The sequence below is a fragment of the Homarus americanus genome, unplaced genomic scaffold (assembly GCF_018991925.1).
Source record: "Homarus americanus isolate GMGI-L3 unplaced genomic scaffold, GMGI_Hamer_2.0 scaffold31037, whole genome shotgun sequence".
NCBI lineage: Eukaryota > Metazoa > Arthropoda > Malacostraca > Decapoda > Nephropidae > Homarus > Homarus americanus.
In genome coordinates this window covers 24,601,628-24,623,651 of record NW_024722227.1, presented here as the reverse complement: position 1 = coordinate 24,623,651, position 22,024 = coordinate 24,601,628, and the positions used below count along the sequence as shown (strand labels likewise).

At 37.6% G+C, this 22,024-nt stretch overlaps 1 protein-coding gene across 1 annotated transcript in view; it reads right to left on the bottom strand.

Annotated features, from left to right (window-relative positions):
- Positions 1-8,079: 8,079 nt before the first annotated feature.
- The window catches only part of LOC121862652 (serine racemase-like), a 58,095-nt gene continuing 44,150 nt past the window's right edge, over positions 8,080-22,024 (bottom strand). The window contains exons 5-7 of the mRNA XM_042360973.1: positions 11,810-11,928; positions 10,883-10,993; positions 8,080-8,356 (exon numbers count right to left, since the gene is read on the bottom strand). Coding sequence (XP_042216907.1) covers positions 8,201-8,356; positions 10,883-10,993; positions 11,810-11,928 — 386 coding nt within the window. The 3' untranslated portion in view covers positions 8,080-8,200. The remainder of the gene's footprint in view (positions 8,357-10,882; positions 10,994-11,809; positions 11,929-22,024) is intronic.

The window sequence follows — 22,024 nt, the reverse complement described above, 5'->3', positions numbered from 1 at the left end:
GAGAGGATTAATGCTGTAACCTGTGTGAACTTTTTAACTTATCTTATCATGATTTTTCCCTGTGAAAAGGCCATAATTTTGAGCAACATATTACTACTTTAGTGTACAACTTGAAATTCAAATGTACTAAGCTAAAAGGCTAAAAAATTTATCTCTAGTGAAAACTATAGGATGTTTATACTGAAATTAATCATCATCTTGCAAGAATTCCAGCAATGCAAGTTATATTCTGCTAAGTCAAGTCTGTGACAATTTATAAGAGAAAAACTTTAAGCCTAAACTAAATTCATCCTGTAAAACCCTGATCACCACCATCTCGCCTCTCTTGCTGGCTGGGAGGAGGTGGGAGGGGACGGTGGGGTGTTCACAGCCAGTGAGGGGAGATTAATTGTCAGTGGAAGGGGAGGGGTGGTGCAGATGAGGGACTCAGGATTATACAAGACAGGGAATTTAAGTTTTTCTCTTATAAAATGTCACTAACTTGACTCAGCAGAATATAACTTGCATTGGTGGAATTCTTGAAAGATAGCGATTAATTTGAGTATAAAAATCCCATGTGTGAAAAAGGTCACAAATGGTCACCAGTAATTAAGCAAGTTACTCAAGATTTATCACTGTAAAGATCTAAAAACATTGTTCACTGTATCTATTATTGTAGCGTATTGCACATAAAGCCAACAGTGGTTGGAGGGCCCCACTGCTCAATGAATTTCTCAGCTCTCAAACCTCATTGTGATTGTTTCACAACCGCAGTTGTTTTGGTTGTGATATTTATGCGGTTGCTCTGTAACTGTGAAGGTTTGTGACATCACTAGTGTGCAATGAGTTTCCATACACCCTGGTTTATTCATTGATCAGTTGTCTAAGTGCAAAATTAGCCAAATTGAGCCATCATGTAACAATGAATTTTAAAATAGAAATTATAAAGTGAAATATTATAAGACAATAGTTTAGTAGTGCTGTTAGTGTTGTGTAAATGTCTTGGCATATCACCTCACCTACTGCCTTGTCACCTCACCTATTGACTCGTCACCTCACCACCTGAGTCCATCACCTCACCCTTTGCCACATTAGCTCAGCTCGGAATTACATTGATTTATTACTGTAATATTTTATTTTTTTAGTATTGTATGTACTTTTAAAGAAATATTTATAAAAAACATAAGAATAAAAGAATGGAGGAAACTGCAGCAGGCCTATTGGCCCATACTGGTCAAGTCCCATTTACACCCAACCCTAATGCTATATATCCATCCAACCTATGTTTGAAGCTATCCAGGAGATTCGAGTTAATGATGATGTTTGGTAACTTGTTCCAATCATCCACTACTCAATTTCCAAACCGATGTTTACCTATCTCGCGCCTAAATCTAAATTTGTCTACTTTTCTTTTTCACTTTTATCCTCTTCACCACTGATCGTCTCGTTTGCCACTTGGGCGATCGGTCACGTCTCTAATTACTTTTCCCTTTCTTTTATCCTCTTCACCACTGATCGGCTCGTTAGCCATTTGGGCGATTGGTCACGTCTGTTACACACTGTTGGCAAGTACTGGGCATGCACCGACTCCTGAATGTACCTGAACCTGCTCCAGTGTTGGTCAAGTCTTGTCTTGAAAGAGCTCACACTCGGTGCCGTCACAACACTTTCTGCTAGATTGTTCCAAGAATTCACAGATCTCACTCCGAAAAAGTTTGCCCTCACAGTTTTCTGGACTTGCGGCTTCTTCTATCTTGAGCTGTGACCCCTTGTGGGGCGAGTGTCCGCCAGCTCCAAGTAAGGACACTCAACTGAGTAGTGCCCCTTGAGATGCTTATACACCTCAATTAGGTCACCTCTTGCCCGTCTGTAGTATAAGCTAGGCAAGTTCAAGCGCTTTAATCTCTCAGGGTAGCTGAGGTGCCGAAGTGCAGGCACCAGTCTGGTGGCCCTCCTCTGAACATTTTCAACCAACTGGCAGTCCCTAGCACACCTCGGGGACCAGGCGGGGTGACAGTACTCCAGATGGGGAAGCATTTCACTCTTGAAGATCGTTACGAGGAACAGACCGTCTAGATATCTGAACGACCTTCTTATAAACCCATTAATTTATTTGCCTGATTTACCTTCTTCTCAAAATGGCCTGAGAACTTCAGCTCATTGTCAACATACACACCTAGGTCCTTCTCACATCCAGTCTCAAATAGTGCAGTTTCTTCATCCCGTTGGGACATATGATACGCCTCCTCACTGTAGGTACGCCTCAGGTGCATCCTCTTACACTTCGTGACATTGAATCTCGGCAGCCATTTCTTCGACCATTCTTGGAGCCCACAGAGCTCCTTCTGCAGCTCATCACAGTCTGCTTGGTTCTTGATTTCCCGAAATAACTTGGTGTCCTTGGCAAACATTTGTATGGAGGAATGTACAACGTCAGGCATGTCATTGTTACACGTTCGTTCCTGGTTGGATAGTTTGAGTACCCTTGTAATGTTCCCTTTGTTTAGCCCCGACTTCCATTTATACAGCTCGATCATATCGCCCTCACTCTACATCTCTTGAGGGAGTGCAAATTAAGATGCTTTAACCCGTCTCTGTACTCAAGGTTCCTAATGCCCGGGATTAGCCTTGTAATTCTCCACTGAATGTTTCTAGGGCTTCTATATCCATTCTGTAATACGGTGACCAGAATTTAACAGCGTAATCCAATTGAGGTCTCGCAAGATATAGTTTTAGGATGATCTCGCTATTCTTGTAACTAACACTCCTTTGTATGAACCCAAGTACGTTCTTTATTAGCCTTGTTTCAAGCAAATACACATTGTTTACGTGGCTTAAGAGTCCTACTTATCATTACTGTACTCCTAAATCTTTCTCACAGTCAGATTTCTCTATAACATCGTTGTTCATCTGGTATTTGGTTTCTCTGTTTACATTTCCTATACTGAGTAGTTTACTGTACATTTGTCCACCTTTAATTTCATCTACAGAGTCCTCGTCAGATTTAATTACATGCCCTATTTTATTGCCGTCAGCAAATTTACTTATGTTGCTGTCTACGCCGATATCTATGTCGTTTATGTATATAATAAATAATAATGGTCCAAGTACTGAGCCTTGGGGTACTCCATTAGTGACGTTACTCCAATGGGATTTAGTGCAATTAATGCTCACTCGCTGTTTCCTGTCCTGTAACCACGCCTTAATCCATTTTAGAATATCTCCTCCAATGCCATGAGCCTCCACTTTTCTTAATAGTCTTTCGTGGGGGACTATGTCGAAAGCTTTACTAAAGTCAAGATATACCACATCATAGTCGTGCCCCTCGTCCACTGATTTGAAAACAGCTGAAAATAATGTTAATAGATTAGTTAGACATGAACGCCCGCTTGTGAAGCCATGTTGGGAATCATTGATCAACTTGTGCTTCTCAAGTGATTTCGAATAGAGTTTGAAATGATTGCTTCCAGTAATTTGCCTACAATTGATGTTAAACTGATTGCACGGTAGTTCGAGGCAAGTGATCTACACTGGATAGCTTCAAACATAGGTTGGATGGATATACTGTATGAGCAATAGGGGTTGGAACTGCCCAGTATGGGCCAATAGGCTCACTGCAGTTTCCTCTATTCTTATAAATATTTCTTTAAAAGTACATACATTACTATAAAAGTAAAATACGTAATACAGTAATAAATCACTGTAATTCCGAGCTGAGCTAATGAGGTAAAGGGTGAGGTGACAAGGCAGTAGGTGAGGTGAAGAGGTAGTAGGTGAGGTGACATGCCAAGACCCAAAGCAGAAAAATCCAGCATTACCCAAAAGGTTGGTCTTCCCACCAACCATGTGAGGATGTGGCTAAACATGGCACAATCTTTCATAATGCCGAGAACCCTTGTCCCCAGGCCCCTAGCAGAAAGGTTTGGAGTGATTTTTGTCCCCATTTTATCAGATTTTCCGGTAATTGAGCATTATTTCATAATCGACATTTGCTCCCAGACCCAAAATAAAAAAAATAATTTATTTTTTTCTTCAGTAAATGCTCCTGATTTTCAACCTAAGAATTTGTTCTCAAACTCGGAATTGAGAGAATTTTCCAGAAAAATTCTGACCAAATTTACATTCCGGCAATTGGAGAGTTCCGGTAAAGAGGGATTCCGGCTAATGTCGATATTACTTATATATATCCCAACACTATATAATTTTTTTAAATGTTTAAGTTCAAAAGTTCAAAGTTGTTATGATACTAATTTCTAAGTCTACAGACAAAATAAACATCTTTAATCACATAAGTTGCAAAATACTGTACACTCTCATGTCTGTTTTGAGCTTTTGATATGACCCCCTAAGTCTTCACCTGATACTGTCAAATATTTTAAGATGATGTACTTCTAATGTACAAAAGGTATTTTTACAGAAGGTCTGATAAATTTCAAAATGAACACTGCAGCTCCTGTTGTCTCGGTAGTTGCCAAATCCTTCGTCAGTTGTATCACATGGTCTCACACAAAATCATAAAGATACCTTTTGGACTGACTGTACAATATTTGAAAGCATTTCCAGCTATAGTTACGTCTTGCATAAACAGAAGTTCGACATGTAACACAATACAATCAAGATGTGAAGAGACATCTGAGATTTATGTTCCCATAAATTAAACAAAAAGTATAGGAATTTTATATATTAATAGAGAACACACACCCTAATAAACAGTACACTCACTCACAAAAGTTTGCCAAACATCACTATGGTATAACATATTCCTCCATAACTTCTGAACTCTTGTAACATCCTGTCTTTCAACCACAATTACCATTTGGTCATGAATTTACTTATATTCTCCTTATTGATTAGATGATTGATTATTTTTTTATTTATTTATTTATTTTTATGGGGATTAGCCCACCTGGGCACAGGTCACTGACTCACATCAGGGCCTGGGGGACGAAAATGTAATAATAATAATAATAATAATAATAATAATAATAATAATAATAATAATAATAATAATAATAATAATAATAATAATAATAATAATAATAAAGAACCATAAAGTAATACAAAAATGAAAAAAAAAGATCAAAATTGAGAAACAATATATGTGTTGTGTTGTCAATAGTAACTGAAACAATTGAGACCCTGCAATTGTGTGTAAATGAGGCAGATTTATGAAATTTAGGCTCAAAGCCAAGCATTAGGCCATTCAACACTGTATTCTCCTTATTCACCTGCCTATCCTCAGTATGCATATGCTTTATCATGCCACTGAGTTTCATACTCTGTTGTTTGAATTCTTCCCAAGAATTTATTCATTTTCAATTGCAAAATTTTAATTACCTTATAAAGAAAAACATATTTACTATTATATTTCTGCAAAGGATTTTATGATTACCTCAGATATGCTTTATGCCTTCCTGTACTTTCAGGGCTCTGGTTACAGTCCTCTCAAAAGGCATTTACATGTCACAGTAGGAATCAGTCACATGATTATGTGTTCTCTTTCTTCCCATTATTTGCATAGATAAAATGGCTTATTGTAAAGGCACTCGAGTGTAGTTTGGAGCCCTGACATTTTGGATGGTCTTTTCAGTATACCTGTACAGAAATCAATGATTTGCTTGTAAATTTTTATATCCACTGAACATGTCTGCCTAATGGAGCAGACAGACCCCTGGTATAACCAGAGGGTCTACGGTCCCTCTGAAGCTTCAGCTTTGTAAGATATACAGTAGACACTTGTGATTCGTGAGTTTGTGATTTCAACGATTCGCAGTAAGCAGATGGTGGCTATTGTGGCTCGCTTGCAAGCCTTTTCCCGCAGCACAACGAGTCGCCTCACGCAGCATCACGTGTTGTACTCTCAAAACTTTAGTGTTTCTTTGTGAAATGGCCCATAAAAGACTGCCTCCTGTCAGTGCTAGTGATGCTAGTGGAATGAAATGTAAAAGGCAGAAATCATTGATGACCCTGACAAAGAAAGTTTCATTATTAGATAAGTTAAAAAGAGGGGATGAGGGCTGCCACAGCTGGTCTATTGTTTGATATAAGTATACAGTAGCGCACCAAGGTAGTATAAATTGGTATTCGCGGTTTTGCAAATTCGCACCATTTCTTGGAACCTATCTCCTGCGAGTGGCAAGGGTCTACTGTATGTACTAATTAGTGTCAGCATAGTCTCCTTAGGTGCCCATACATCATCATTCATCCACATGTCAGTGTCGCTCAGAACAGGTAATTAACTGATAACCACACTCAAGTACAAAAGCTACTGTGTTTGTTAATAATGAAAGCATATGTTTCATCAATCTCATTAAATGTCATGGGGAAATATTAGATTTTATCTCTTTAAATACCCCTAAAATTACAGGAAATTGCACTATTTTCACAAATTCTCTGGAAGAGCATGCCCCCCAAACCATCCTCCTTGAATATATTTTATGTGCACCTACAGCATATGCATTGGATGCCTCTCCCAAATTATTTGCACCCTGTCCCTTTTTCTTCCAACCTGAGGGTCTGTGGAGAATAATACATTTGCAACTGTTCAGAATGAAAATAATTTGCTTTCTTTTAATTTAAGAGCTGAAAACTTGGAATGTGTAAAACTATTATTATCAAGAGTGAACTTAACATATATTTATCAGTGAGTAAAAATCTCAACTAAATATAAGCAAATTTGTTAAAAATTTTGAAGTTAAAAGAAAGGAAAGAGAACAGACATTTGTACTCCATCATAACAGCACAAGTTTACTAGTACAGTACTGTAAAAAAAAAAAAATACTCATTCTGCACCATGGTGGAAGGTTTAGAGAAAATATAGAGACAAATGTGAACCAACTACTAAGTGAGAGTGAAGTTATGATGAGACTGTGTTCCTTTGCTACTGAGACACATGGCCTCACAGGGAGCAATAGTACACATATAAAACAAACAAAGATCACATTAACTTAAACAGATATGGTACAATGAATTTACATAAATACAGTTTGGAAACGTTTACCGTTGAGTAAAATTTAGTCAGAACAATTACTATAATGTTAGCGAGTACAGTTTCATACAATCAGAATTTTGCAATACTCAGATGACATATGATATGTAATGAAGATATGCATGAATTGCTTTGCTTCACAAACCTTACTTGCAGTTTCAACTTCTACAGTGTTGTTGAAGTTAAAAAAAAAATAAAATAAAATGTTTTGCCAATTTTTGTGTTGTTTGTGTATTCTTCAACTAGACTGGGACACAGGCAGACTCTGAGCTAGTACTGTACTCAGCCATTTCATGTACTGTAGCTTAACTTATTTGTTACCTTCATCACCAAATACGACCACACAACAAAACATTGAAATAATTTCAACCTTTATCCAGTACAGTTATTCCTTAGTGTAGAGCAAACACTGGTGAGTGAATTGGAATATCCTGTGGTAGTTCTAATATTACATACAGTATAAACAAATTATAAATGTTGCACCAATACAGGTGATAAACAATTATTGTTTGGTTCACTACCAAAAAGCAAACATATAATTTTAGCAGTACAGTACAGTACAATACAGTACAGTACAGCACAGTACAGGTATACTGATACTGCTTTAACTAAGATTTTAGTGAGCAATGGAGCCACTGTCCACTGCAGTTCTTACCTTCATCTAAATGAACAATCTCAACCCAAAAAGTTTATTGTTTTTGATATGTTATGCTCTAACTTCTGTTTTAACTATGGTGAAGGTGCAGCAGAGTTGGTAAGGCTAATAATTCTCCCTCCACTGGTGTTATGTTACCCACATACACACACAAACTAAGAATGAGTAACATTCTAAAGCCTTCTGATTGAAATGAAGTCTATATTATTAGCTTACAATTAATTTGTTTATTTAAGCAGTCAGAAGCTGTAGGCAGAGTATAACAGCTGACATACAATATATTTTCCAGCTGTATACCAGGTACTGTAATACTGCACAGGGGGATGAAGCTGCCTCATATTTATTACTTTTAACTGGACTGAGCTCAGCACTGCCTGGGGAATGAATTTGATCAAAAAACAATGAATAATCTCACTGTATGACTTACTAAGTTAGGATCTAAAAGAACACAAGTGGGTGAGTGAGAAACTTATTACTGCACACCATGCTATCACAAAAGCACCACAGACTCAAGACTGTGAGCTCATAAAATAAGTTAAGTCTACACTGCCTACATATCGCATATATTATGACTATGGTTAATAAGAGGTTGTAGCTGCTATCCATGGAAGGTTTTCTAAGTCAACATTGCCCCCACACAGTATAACCCCAACCTTGCGTGCCATTGGTTGAACGTCATTTATTAAATTGAGTGCAGCATACACTCCTGCTCCTGAAGCAGCCTCAACAACTTGCTGTGGAAAGCAAAAACAAATTTTTTTAACAAATGAGAAAATCTTCAATCTCTTAACAGAATTTGCATTAGAATTAAAAATCTCACAAAGTCTGGTGAAACAAGATTATGCAAACCTTAAAATAGCTGAATAATTTATGTATTGGCTTAATTTCACATATTACAGTAGATGAATATATTTACTGTATTTTATGGCATATAAGACACACAACCCATTTCAGCAAGGAGTGTTAAGGAAAAAACTTTTGTGTGTACAGTATTTTCCTCTTGTAGCCATAGTTTTCATAAAATACAGTGGTCCCTCGGGTAACGAACTCAATCCGTTCCAGCAGGTTGTTCGTTAACCGAAAAGTTCGTTAACCGAAACCATTGTTTCAATGGGTTTTTGGGTAATTAGTTCCAGCTCACCGAAAATTTCCTAAATTCAACAAAAATTGTAGAAAAGTTCACTTACTTTGAGGTGTGTATATAGAAGGCTCCTGGATGATGATGATGATGATGATGGGAATTAGAATGGGGGTGGAGGAGAAGGAAGAAGAGAAGGCATTGGGGTGGAAGAGAAGTCACCCCATGGCACCATTTCACCCATAAAATTTTAGTTCACTTGGTGTATTTCACAGGGCTGTGGAGTCGAAGACAAAACCTTCGACTCCGACTCCGACTCCTCAAATTTTTATGCTTCCGACTCCGACTCCGACTCCTTGGCCTATTTGTAACAACTATTTCTACCATCCTAATTGTAATTTGTATGTTGTAACCTGCGTAGGTAAAAAGTAAAACACCGTGGCTATACTGCTACAGCTTTATTAATGATCTGGACGATATTTAAGAACTACAAAAAGATGATAGGCTTGACTTTCAAAGTTTCAATCAAAAGAAAAATAAATTTATTAAGAATTCAAGATATTAACTAGAAAACACCATTTACATGTATATCTAAAAGTTCGATCTCAGCATATGAATTTTGTTTAAGCTCATAATCTGATGTGGATCTAAATGATGATCCTACAATTCCTTTTAAAGTAAAGTTATATATTTATGTACATTAAAGAAATGAATACCTTATTAAGGAAAATGGATAAACCTTACATGATTAAGTTATTAAATTAAATTTGCCTTAATCTCACCAAAAACAGGTTGTAGCTAATTGTTTTGTAGCTGAGAGCCTCTGTGCAGTTTTCAACGAAACAAAATTTGATATAATTCAAAATTTCAAATGGTAAAGAAGAGACTATCGTCCAAAATTATAGTGCTATACTGTGCCTGCTACAATAAATTCATAATAATGCTTATAAAATGGAAATAAATTCTTTTAATAATTTAAGAAAATTAGTGGGATCAGTGGAATCACTGCAATGAATATGCCTGAGTTCATATATTTGTTCTTAGGAACAGAATAGCTTCAGTCGGAGTCGGAGTCTGGACAATTTTACCGACTCCAACTCCGACTCCACAAGCCGAAATTTCCTCCGACTCCTCGACTCCGACTCCACAGCCCTGGTATTTCAAGATTATTTTCTTTAAATCAACACTGCACTGCATTATATATTGTCAATATGTAAAATATATTTCAAAATGACCAATAATTTGCTTGGAAACACAGAAAAAAAGTGTTTAGTTGAAGAGAGTCTCAAGCAAGATGTTACCTCCAATGAAAACAGAAAGAGACTAACGCCTGTCTGGTGTGTTAACAGGCTGGATGGCGTGCCAGAAACTAGTTTCTTTGCCTTCAATTATGTTCAATAATTGTTAAAATGACTAAAAAAAGTTAATATTAAACTTTTAAAATTATTGAATAGTATAAACTTCTTGATATTTACTAAAATAGTAAGGAATTTAAGCCCTAAAACCGATTACTGTATTGGCGGACTGATACTAAAGCTGGTTGCCCGGCCAGTGCAAGCGAAAACATGTTGAGGTCGGTTCGTAAGAAATTCGTTAACCGAATTTTTGTTCGTTAACCGAATTGAAGATTCTTATGGAAGGCAGTTCGTTAACCGAAATTTCGTTAACCGAGGCGTTCGTTAACCGAGGGATCACTGGTGACATTACACAACACTCTGTATGTCAGATGAAGAGATGGCTGGAATATAGAGGCTTGCCAGTCACAGGAAATAAGCCAGCATTAGTGCAAAGGTAAGGAAAAATGTGCAGTGAAAATGGCTACAAATTAGTACAATATATCTTGCTGTTTGTATTGTTATGACTTTGATTTATAAAGTCATCTCACACCTTGCATATGTTCACGGGCTGCATACCTGCTATCCCTGTTACAAAGGCCATAACAACAATGTCGAGTGGCTCCTTTCTTTAGACTTCCCCATTGTACTTTGAACAACATCTGTACTTAATTCCATTGTCCCCAGTGAACCAGAATGTTTGTCCTACTTTGCAGCTGACAACACACGCAAGGGCGGATTCTATTTATAAAAATTTTCGGGGGTCGCCGACCATTGCTATTGATAACCTCATTATCACATCAACTAGTCATGTAAAAATAAAAAAATAAATTTCTTCCTTCACTGACCTTCAGGCGCTCAAAAGAAAGTTTCATTCCTTCAATCATCTGGTCATCAGTAACTGTGAAGACTCTGGAGTTTGCATTGTCACAGATGATGGGAAATGCCAGGTGACCAATCTGTAAGTATGTCACTGATCAATTAGCGTATGACAAAGGATGGTGTAATTGACGTCAGTAACCATTAAGAGGTTAAAGAAGCACATCTGGTAAAGTAGCTAGAAAGGACAAATGACAGAAATTGAGTGGAAGTTTGTGTTGTCTCTGATTCCAGGCATCTAAGATGGAACACAAATATGATGTGTCAAGGTAAACATACAGGAAATAAGGGATGTTAAGAGTGGGGGCTGGGAAAGAAGAGAATTTTCAAAACTTTAAATAAACAAATTCTCTTAATTCCTAATCCTAACCCATTTGGTTCCATTTCTTCCAAACACCCTGCAGTTATCATAGTGGGTGAGTATCATAATGTTTGTCAATCTTCCAGTATTGTTCTTTGCCAACATCCATCTCCCTTACCTGGTTAAATATGTCACCTTTGACCACCAATACATTCATGAATGAGAAAGTGCAACAGAAATAAGAGAATTTATAAATGTGGTATACAATGCAACTGTAGCTAAAGTTTTATTCCATCCAAGTCAAATAATGAAATGAATAAAACAAAAACAAAACATAATTCGGGTGGATAAGCAAGACCACAAGAAAGTGAGCGCAAGTAAGAGGAAAGTAAAATACTGTATAAATATTTATCTCCATTCAGTACATGCAAAGAAATACAAATTTACAGATTCAATCAGAACAACTAAAAGGACAATACTGCACACTGATAATCATGACAGTTCATTTATATCAAGTCTGAATTAGCTATGGAGTAAGGATTTCTTATATCAATGCGGGAAAGCTTAAGCGAGTAATAATTATTTTCATTCTTACTGCCTGTAACCTAATGGAGTCTGCCACAGTGTTCAGGAAGCTTGGAGAGTCTGGCCATAGCATCTGCTTCGCCTCGAGACACCTCTGAAGGTTCTTACCCACGGGTTCTACAGCATACACTGCACGAAGGAACAAGAACAAGACAACTCAAATGTCTGGGGAAGGCAAGACCACAAAATTAAAACTCAGTCGACTTATGGATACTTCACAGTCTTATTCAGAACATCTACACTCTCCACATGGTGTGGGTAGCTTATAACTACAACAGTCACAAGGGAAGATCAGAAAATTAATACTCAATCATAAAAATTAATACTCAATCATTTTTTCTTAACTCATGGTCAAATTAAAATTTTGTATGGTACCCCCAAAGAAGGTGAAACTGAAGAAATAAATTTAATTTAGGCTTACTTCATTGTCAAATTAAAAAAGACTAAGATTCCTCTTTCTTCATACTGGATGGTTTATGAATTGTATCAGAAGATCACATGATAAAAATAATATCAATCCGCCTCACGTTTATGCACAATTCAATCTAATTCATAGTTCTAAGTATGAGTTGCTTCATAATATTGTACATAAACCTAACACTTAACCCGTGCACAAGCATTACTTACATACACACCCCTACCAGTACCTACCTGAAGATGATGTTTTTCTCCATGTATACCACAAGATTTCTGAAGAGCATCATGGACACTCTTCCACTCTAGCTGCTTTAACAACTGTGTTCTACTATAGTGTCCCCATTACACAAAAAAGATCCCCTCCTTTCCCTGAGATATCCAACTGGCATACTAATGGTTAATGCATCACCCCAGCATTACACACCAGCAGCATGTCCATCCCCAAACACCACTCAGCAGTGTTTCCCGACCATGCACAAACATCAGTAGTTACTACTACGAGTACAGCTTTATAATAATCAAGAAAATAGGTAACTGTGTTTCAAAGGCTAAGGCATCATACTTATGGGTTTAACCCTTCATATTCAAGGGGGTTAAACTCAAACTCAAAGAGGTTACTGGTAAGCCATTGTACTCAAAGAGGTTAACCCATTATTTTCAAGGGGTTAAAATACTGTCCTCAAGGGGTTAACCCATTGTACTAAAGGGGTTAAGTCATTGTATTCAAGGAATTAAGCCATCACACCACACTTCAGGGATGAAGATATTTTAATCTTTGAGCTATTACGATGTACTCAAGAGCATAAGGTATCTCAATGTACTAATTCACTTTTCTGAAGGGTTTAAGTAAATTTACTCAAGAGGTTAAAATATCTTAATTCATGAACTATTGTAATTCATTTACTCTTGGGGTTAAGTCGTCTTACTCGAGGATTTAGTAAGCCATCAGTCACCCCACGATTTAGCCTTCAACAAAAACGTGCTATGTTATATTAATCGCAGTTAAACTTACACAAACAAATAGTTATAGACAGTTCACCAGTATCTATATATATGTTCATTAATTAGTGCTTAAATTTCTCCTAAGAACAATAATTATTTTCCATATACAGTTACCTTACCCCTTATACCAACAATGCCCTAAACAGTACTGTATATAACCTTAGCCTTTATTCTAACCTTTCTCTATATACTATTAACCATACTCCAGATACCAACCTTACTCCATATACTAACATCACTTCATATATATACCAACCTCCCTCTATATCTTCATTATCTGGGGTCTTTCTATAAACAATCCTCCACTATATAAAACCTCACACTATACAGTACACCAACTTCACTTCACATTCTGTACAACCTTACTCTTTACAGTTATGTCTTTGGGAAAACCTTGTATCCTTCTCTATATAGTACTAATATTATTCCACATAAAACTTTACTCTTTATAACCCATAACCTACTCTACATGTTACCTTTTCATTCCAGCAACCAAAACTTTACTGTTCAATGTGGCCATCCTACAAAATGCACAAACAGGAATTAATTCTCTAAATATTTTTGCAGTCAGTAAGGCCTATATTTTCTTTTCCTTTATTTATAGAAATGTTCACCAACTTGTGATACACCTACAGTATACATTAAACTACCACTATCCAGTACTTCACCTCAACTCTCAACTACCCTATTAACCATTCCTAATACACCTCTAACTTTATATTTTGTTATAGCAATAATGTTCATTCAGAGCTTAGTAAATCAGAACATTTTCAGTACTGCTTAATTACTAAATAGACAAAAGTGAAGAATATTTCAACTAGAATATTGTACGGCTTAATCATTAAACAAGGTCATCTCCTTACAATGGAAAAAATTTCAATCAAGAAACAGAAAACAGCAATGCTTGGAGATGGAGATCGTGATAAAAAAAAAAGAGAGGTGCCGCAGTGTTGGACGTGCAGAGGCCATGGAGTGATACTGCAGCACGTACGAGGGATAAGCTGAAGGTAGGGCGTCTGAGGCAGGAAACTGGAGTGTCCCAGGCACGTGTGTGTGACTGGCCTGAGGTGGTCGGCTAAACTTCATCCGAACAGATTGTACAAAGTCTGCATGAAAATGAAAAGGATGCAACAAGCTGGCTATTGGAACTTCTATAAGACAATCTGCAGAAAGGTGGGGAGGAAGTGTGCAATCTGACTTTGTAATATTTAAAAAGATACTTTAAAATTACTGTACTGTGTTATAAGTATGTGTGTGCATCTATATACAGGGGGTATACCTTATACTATATTTAATGATCGATGCAGATTCAATTGCACCATATCAAGCATGCATCTCGTGTGTGTGCGTGTGTGTGTGTGTGTGTGTGTGTACACAATGTAAAGTATCTCACATTTAAAGCACAGGGTGAAGCATGCAGTCTTTTGATAACCCAGCAGCATAAACACTTGTAAAAGCTGCTAAAGAATATAATACTGGAAAGTGATTCTGTTACCACAAAATGGAAGAGCTCTTTATATACATAAAACCAATATAAATACATGTGAAAAGATAGCTCGGGTTACCTATACAACATACATAACTAATACAAAATTATAAACTACATGAGAAGAAACAGGAATGATAACAAAATTAGGAATAGGTGCCTTTGTAAGACTATAGTATTTCCCTGCTAACCTGGCCCGTAAGCCACGCCCCTCTTCTATAAAAATATAGGATTGTTTCATAGAAAATGTTCGTGTAGCTGTCCATTTATTCAAACCTGTTATCTAAAATAATGTTAAATATCTGGACTATCAAAATGCAAATAATTTCAAGGCATTAACACTTCGGAGAGGATGTTAGAAAAATTTAAATATTTATCATAAAAGGTCAAAGAAAAAGATAAAATTTGCTTTCAAATGAAGTCTTTTCATTATTTTGTTTTGTTTTGTACCAAACAGAAACAAATAAAACAAAACCTTTTTTTTTTTTACAGGGAATGGCCCACCCGGGCACAGGTCATCGACCCACACCGGGGCCTGGGGTAGGGGGGGGGGGGCAAAAAAATAAGAGTAAAAGGTTATATTAATCTACACCACGAAGATGCCGGGAAACCAGCATTTTGAAGTGAGACATTGTATGAGTATGGAAACACAGAAGAAGGCTGAGCATTCCGCAGTTTGGCTGTGTGAGGAAAGAAGGATGTACTATAACGGGTTATTCTAGTGTGACCGACACCTACAGAGAAATGGTGGGCACCGCGGACAAGAAGTGTGTTATGAGCCCACGGCCTTGCTGGCGGTACACAGGATGCCAAATCCATCAATCATTGTCTGTTAAAGTACCTGTAAAAGAGAGAGAGTGAAGCAACATTGTGGCAAAGAGAAAGGGAAGAAAGATTGTCAACTAAAGGAGGAGAGTCAATAAGACAAAATGCCTTTGATTCAACCCTATCTAACAGTTGGGCAGAAGTAGAGCCACCCCAGATATGAGAGCAGTACTCTACTGTAAGTTAGGACGAATGAATCCCTAATAAACTTGAAACAACTGCTCAAGAGTGAAGTAGCTACGGCATCTGTACAGCATTCTTAGCTTTTGAGAGGCAGCTTTAGCAATGTTGTGGATGTGTGGCTTCCATGACATATTTGAGGAAATGGTGAGGCCTAGCATATCTACTTTAGAATTTGTCTGAACAATTGCGTCCTGAAATGTAATTGGTGGGAGAACTTTTATTTGAAAAGTGTAATTGGTAAATATTGTATTTTATTACTATTGAATTTAAACAAGTTTCTACTTCCCCATTCGGAGATGCTGCACAGATGTGCATTGATAGATGAAATGATATCAGCTCTAGAAACAGATCTAGTTTAAGAATTAGGGAGGGAAGGGAAAAGAGTGAAGAGTAGAATCATCAGCATAAGAATGGATAAAATTAGTTGTAGTGTGAAGTAAATTGTTGATAAAAAGAAGGAAGACAGTAGGTGAAAGAACAGAACCCTGTGGGACACCACTATTGGTAGAGAAAGAGCGGTTCTCAAGGAAGTTCGAAATTAGAGAACAATGTGGGGGAGAGAAACCATAAAAGGGAAGTTTAGAAAGCAAAGACTTGTGCCATACCCTGTCAAAAGCTTTGGAGATGTCAAGGGCCATGACGAAAGTTTCCCCATAATCCCTATGAGAGGATGACCAAAAATAGGTGCAGTAGGAGAACAGATCACCAATTGATCTCGACTGGTGAAAGCCATACTGGTGATCAAACAAAAGAGAAAGGCATTCAAGGTGACAGAGAAAATGAGAGTTTAAGATGGATTAAAAAATCTTAAGAAAGGGATGAAGTTAGGGCAATGGGGCGACAGTTAGAGGGATTAGAATGGTCACCATTCTTCGGGATGGGCTGAACCAAGGCAAGCTTCCAAGAAGAAGGAAAAGTTTGGGTATTGAGGCAGAGGCAAAAGAGGTGAGCAAGCACAGGGGCCAGAACTTCAGCACACTCCCTCAGAACACGAGGCGGTATTACGTCTGGTCCATGCGCCTTACTCACAGCCAACCTGGATAACACACCAGCAACCCTACGAGTGGAGATTATAGGAAAGTGCATAGGTTCAGTAGGAGGAGCAGGGGTAGGAGGGATAGAGGTGGCGTTAGAGGAGAATAAGGTGCCAAAGAGATTGGCTTTGTCAGGGGGAGAGTTGGTATAATCACGTCAGAAGAAAAGAGGGAGTGCAGAAGTTATTAAAGATAGTTTTGGTTAAGGATCAGAAAGATTTACTGGAAGAAGAGTTGGTCAGGTCAGCAGTCTTTCTTTTTATAAAATTCCGCTTGGCCCTACGAAGAATAGCCTTACAACGATTCCTAGAAATAATGAAAGAGGAGTGGGTAACAGGAGATAGTTTCATAACTTGATATGCCCTATCTCTCTCCCTACATGCAAGAGAACAGGAGCAATCAAATTAAAGTGAAAGTTTTGGTAGAAGATGGGATAAATGCACTCATACCACCCTGTATAACCCCAGCAATGCTGTCAGCACATACCGAGGCTTCCTGAGTGGAAAAGCAACATTCATCCCAGGGAAAGTCGGAGAAGAATTTTCGCAAGGATTGCTAGTTTGCCCTCCGATAGTGCCATAGCTGGCGTTTAGATGGGGGTGGGGGAGGTGGTCGTGCCCAGTTTGATTTAACAGAAATAAGATTGTGATAAGAAGGCCCTAAGGGGGCAAAAATTAAGTATGAATAGTGTGAGGGGTTAGAGGTGAAACAAAGATCAAGAATGTTAGCAAGTTGATCGTGTTGATCAGGAACGCCTGTAGGGTGTTTAATTATTTGTTCCAGATCATTGAGTAAGGAAAAAGAGAGTGCCTCAGCTCCACCTGGGTCATCTTTTGCAGAGCCAAGCCACTCTCTGTGATGTACATTGAAATCCCCTAGGTAGAGGATCTCGGTTTTGGGGTGGCTGAATATCAAAAAGTGATATAATGAGAGTTCCAAATAGTTGGTACAATTGGGAGAATAGTATAGAAACAAAGGAAAATAGTCATTGGTACAGATACTTTGAGCCTGATGACATCATAAAGAGAAGATTCAAGATCCGTGAGTTGAGCTATAGGTGTACGTATGTTGCAGTAGACACATACACCTCCCTTAGAATGGAAAGAGGTATAAAGGTTGTAGATGGAGACTTAAAAAGGTTTGGGTGAAGCTGCTTTGGTCAGTTGAAGTTCAGATAGTAGTAAGAGGTCGGGGGAAGAGGTTAATAGATGGTGCTCCACAGAAGGAAAATTGGATCTCAGGCCGCGAATGTTGGGAAAATGAAGTGTGAAAAAAGCCGTTCCTCCGTCAACCGCGGTGACATCAGTTGAGGCCCCAGTAGTTTGATGATGATCAGGTCAGCCCCGGGGTCCACAGCCTTTCGAACCAGTGGGACCCATCCAAGAAGGCCCCGCTTTAATATTATTGTCAGCTGATTTCATAGGAGAATAAAAGAATAGAAAGAATATAACAGATCAAGAGTGAGAAAAGTTATGTATGTTGTGTTGTCAATAGTGTTACGATCACTTCCCTTTTATATACTTAAGGCCTTTAAAGTGCTGGAATATCACTTAATACTTATAATTTTCACTCCACAAAACAACCAAAATTTTAGCACCGGGACAGTGACCTAACACAAATCAAAAAGCTCTCATGGAAACGCTGCACTACTGTATATGACCAAACATATATATTTTAGACATAGGTCACTCAAAATTATCTTAACATGACAAAATAATTAGTGAAAGATAGTCCAGTGTTATTGAAACAAAGCTTAACTAAAAATAAACATGATTATTCCTTATCTTATTATTTACCTGTATTTTACACAAAAACACTAAACTAAAGTAACACTGTAATACAAACATTTCCACCCAATAATAACACTGAGTAACACAAACACTCCTTCCTGAGAACACTTAGGGCAAAATCCTATATTAACCCTTAGGTAGTAGGTAGTAGACAGCTACCAAACAGGGAGGTACTACCGCCTGTGAAGATATTGGAAGCATAATGTGTTGTCTAGTGGTAGACCCTGCTGCCATATGGCATCACAAAAATTGTGACCAAGTCCCAGGTTGCTGATCTGACTTTCTGCCTCATTTACACACAATTGTAGGGTCTCAATTGTTTCTCTTACTATTGACAACACAACATACCGTACATATATTGTTTCTCACTTTTGATAATTTTTTTCATTTTTGTATTTCTTTATGGTTCTTTATTATTATTATTATTATTATTATTATTATTATTATTATTATTATTATTATTATTATTATTATTGTTATTATTATTATTATTACATTTTTGCCCCCCAGACCCTGATGTGGGTCAGTGACCTGTGCCCGGGTGGGCTAATCCCTGTTTAAATGCCCAGCGTGGGTTATCATGTTCCAGTGTGACTATTTGCCTGTCACACCACACGCTCGGTCACAGGGAAGCTTTCTGAACATAATTACCTACTTTTGTTTGTTTCATTTTCATTGTTTGTCCATTTTATCATGTTGTATCAAAGTAATATTGCTAAAAGTAGTGAAGTATCACTGAAAAATAATGCTATGATTATGTTATAAATGTATTTATTTGTGGAATTATTATTATTTTATGCATTACTTGCTCTACCAAACACAAAGACAGCCAGACAGTCTAGCGACCAACTGCTTGTGTGTTGCCAAGCACTTTTTATGAAAAATAATGCAAATAAAATATTCTATATTAATTATTTACAGCAAATAAGCATTAACATCAGTAAATATATACATTACTGGCCATCTTGGACACAAAGGCATGCTAAAAATAGCTGCTAATAGTGTAAGCTGTCAAACCAACACAGTCTCCTTATCTCCCCCCATCCTCCCTCCCTACATGCTGCCAGGGAAGTCTCTAGAGGGTCAATATGTAGTTTTTTTTTACTTATTTTTTATTGTTTTATCATTTAAAAAGGTTACAAATTATTTTTGGAAAAGTTGATTTTTCTCGATTTACCCAGTGTGGGGTACTGCCAGCGGCACCCTAGCCTGGGTCTTAAGGGTTAACCTGGCCAATACCAGTCTTACCGCATACACACCAACAACCAGAACCTCCACACACATGGGATCACCCGTAAACCCCCGGTGCACCTCAGATAGAAGCAAGAAGGCAGTGGAAGGAAAAAAAAATGGAGCATCTGCCCCAGGTGAGAGCTTAGAACAAAGAGAGCCTGTCCAGTCGTTCCACATGACTCCAGCATCAACTTCAAAATAAAAGAACATCGATATACCCAGCATTCCCAACACATAACCTTACAGTCATTAACATCATCCTAAAAATAACATACTTTATCACCCAATATAAGAGTGCATAAAACAATAAAATAATATTCAGATCTAACAATAGTAAGAGAAACAATTGAGACCCAGCAATTGTGTGTAAATGAGGCAGAAAGTCAGATCAGCAACCTGGGACTTGGTCACAATTTTCATGATGCCATATGGCAGCAGGGTCTACCATTAGACAACACATTATGCTTCCAATATCTTCCCAGGTGGTAGTACCTCCCTGTTTGATAGTTGCCTACTACCTACTACTGCTGCACAATAGGTAATGAACTACAGTTTGTACAACTGGATATATCCCAAATAATTTATCTAACTGGTAAAATGCTCAGGGGAACAGCCACTGGACTTGGTGGTCACATCGATGGGGTGATCAGCTGATAGTGACAAATCAGCTGAACACTTGACTCATACTGCCAGTATGGTAGAGCTCACATTAGAATACTATGACACACAAATTAACTATACCTCTTCCATCATTGGCCAAGATTTTCGTTCATTTGCACCAAATTTCTTGATACGTGATGACAGGATGAAAATGTTAAACCTCTACATCGCTTCTTAATACTTCGTAGTATATATTATTACTTAAATCTTGTCACAACGCAGCATTTAAAATGGGGAGATGCCAAGTTAGTGGATAAAGTATTTAATAATTTGCTCATGGGTGTAAGAAATGTTATTGTTGGTTCAGTACCAGAGCAATGACATCTGTTGACAGTTAAGAGTTGACGTCAAGATGAGCAAAATTCCCACCAAGTCCAGTGGCTGTTCCCTGAGCATTTTATCACTTAAATAAATTATTTGGGAAATATCCAGCTGTACAAACTGTAGTTCATTACCTATTGTGCTATATGTTTAGTATCATTTGTTTCTGTTTGTTTATGTTTGGTACAAAACAAATAAATAATGAAAAGACTTCATTTGAAAGCAGATTTATCATTATACTTATCTAAAAAATATTGCTGCCAGAGATTGAAAACCACTGATGAAAAAAAGCAAGATTGGTGAAGTATTTTCCTTTTGACAATCCTTTTACTTCTCTCAATATGGAACTTGGACACATATGAGATTCTTGCCAGATAATTGCAGTTTTCACTTATGGTCATTATTCTTTACACATTCATTGTCCTCTACACAAACTGAGAATTACACTGTACTAGAGTCCAATTTACAAATAATTGAAATTAGATAATGTATGATAATGTATAAAAGACAAGCCCATCCCAACTTGCTGTGGTGGCCTCATTAGTACACCTGGGGTAGGAAGGTGTACCTGGCAGGGAGCACTACACCCCATTTTAAATTTCTCCTTAGTACTAATATAGGTATAGATTCTGTTAACACTGTAAGTTTGATGTGAGGCAGAGTGTAGGGGAGATGTATGTAGTTCAGAGAGTTAGTTTATGAAGAAATCTCCTCATACTTTGGACTGGGTAGTGTGTCAGTGTGGGCTGAAAACCAATAAAACCTCTCAGCCTCCAAGTACATTGCTGCATTTGATACACCAATAAACAGTGGCCTGTAGTGGGTGGTTGGAATAAATGGTGAAAACAGTAGGGGAGCACAGGGGACCTTTAGAGAGGGTAATAATGGAATAGGTACACACACTCCAAAAGGTATCTTTATGATTTTGTGCAAGACAATATGAAACAATGGACGAAGAATTTTGACAACCCCACTGAAACAACAGGAGTTCGAGTGTTCATTTTGAAGTTTATCGGACCTCTCAGGGAAGATACTCTTTGGAGTGTGAGTTCAGTACATTCAATGAAAAAATCTCTTCAGTAAAAATGCTCACAGAAAACAAAAACAAAACATAAACAGTATATCAATACTGTAAATGGACCTGGAGAAGATTACAGGAAGGTGATGAGGGAGTATGGAGTAGCTATGAGGAAGGTGCCTGTTATAGTGAATGCAATCTACACGAGTAATAAGGTATACTGTACAGTGTAAGAAAATAAGCAAATGATTAATTG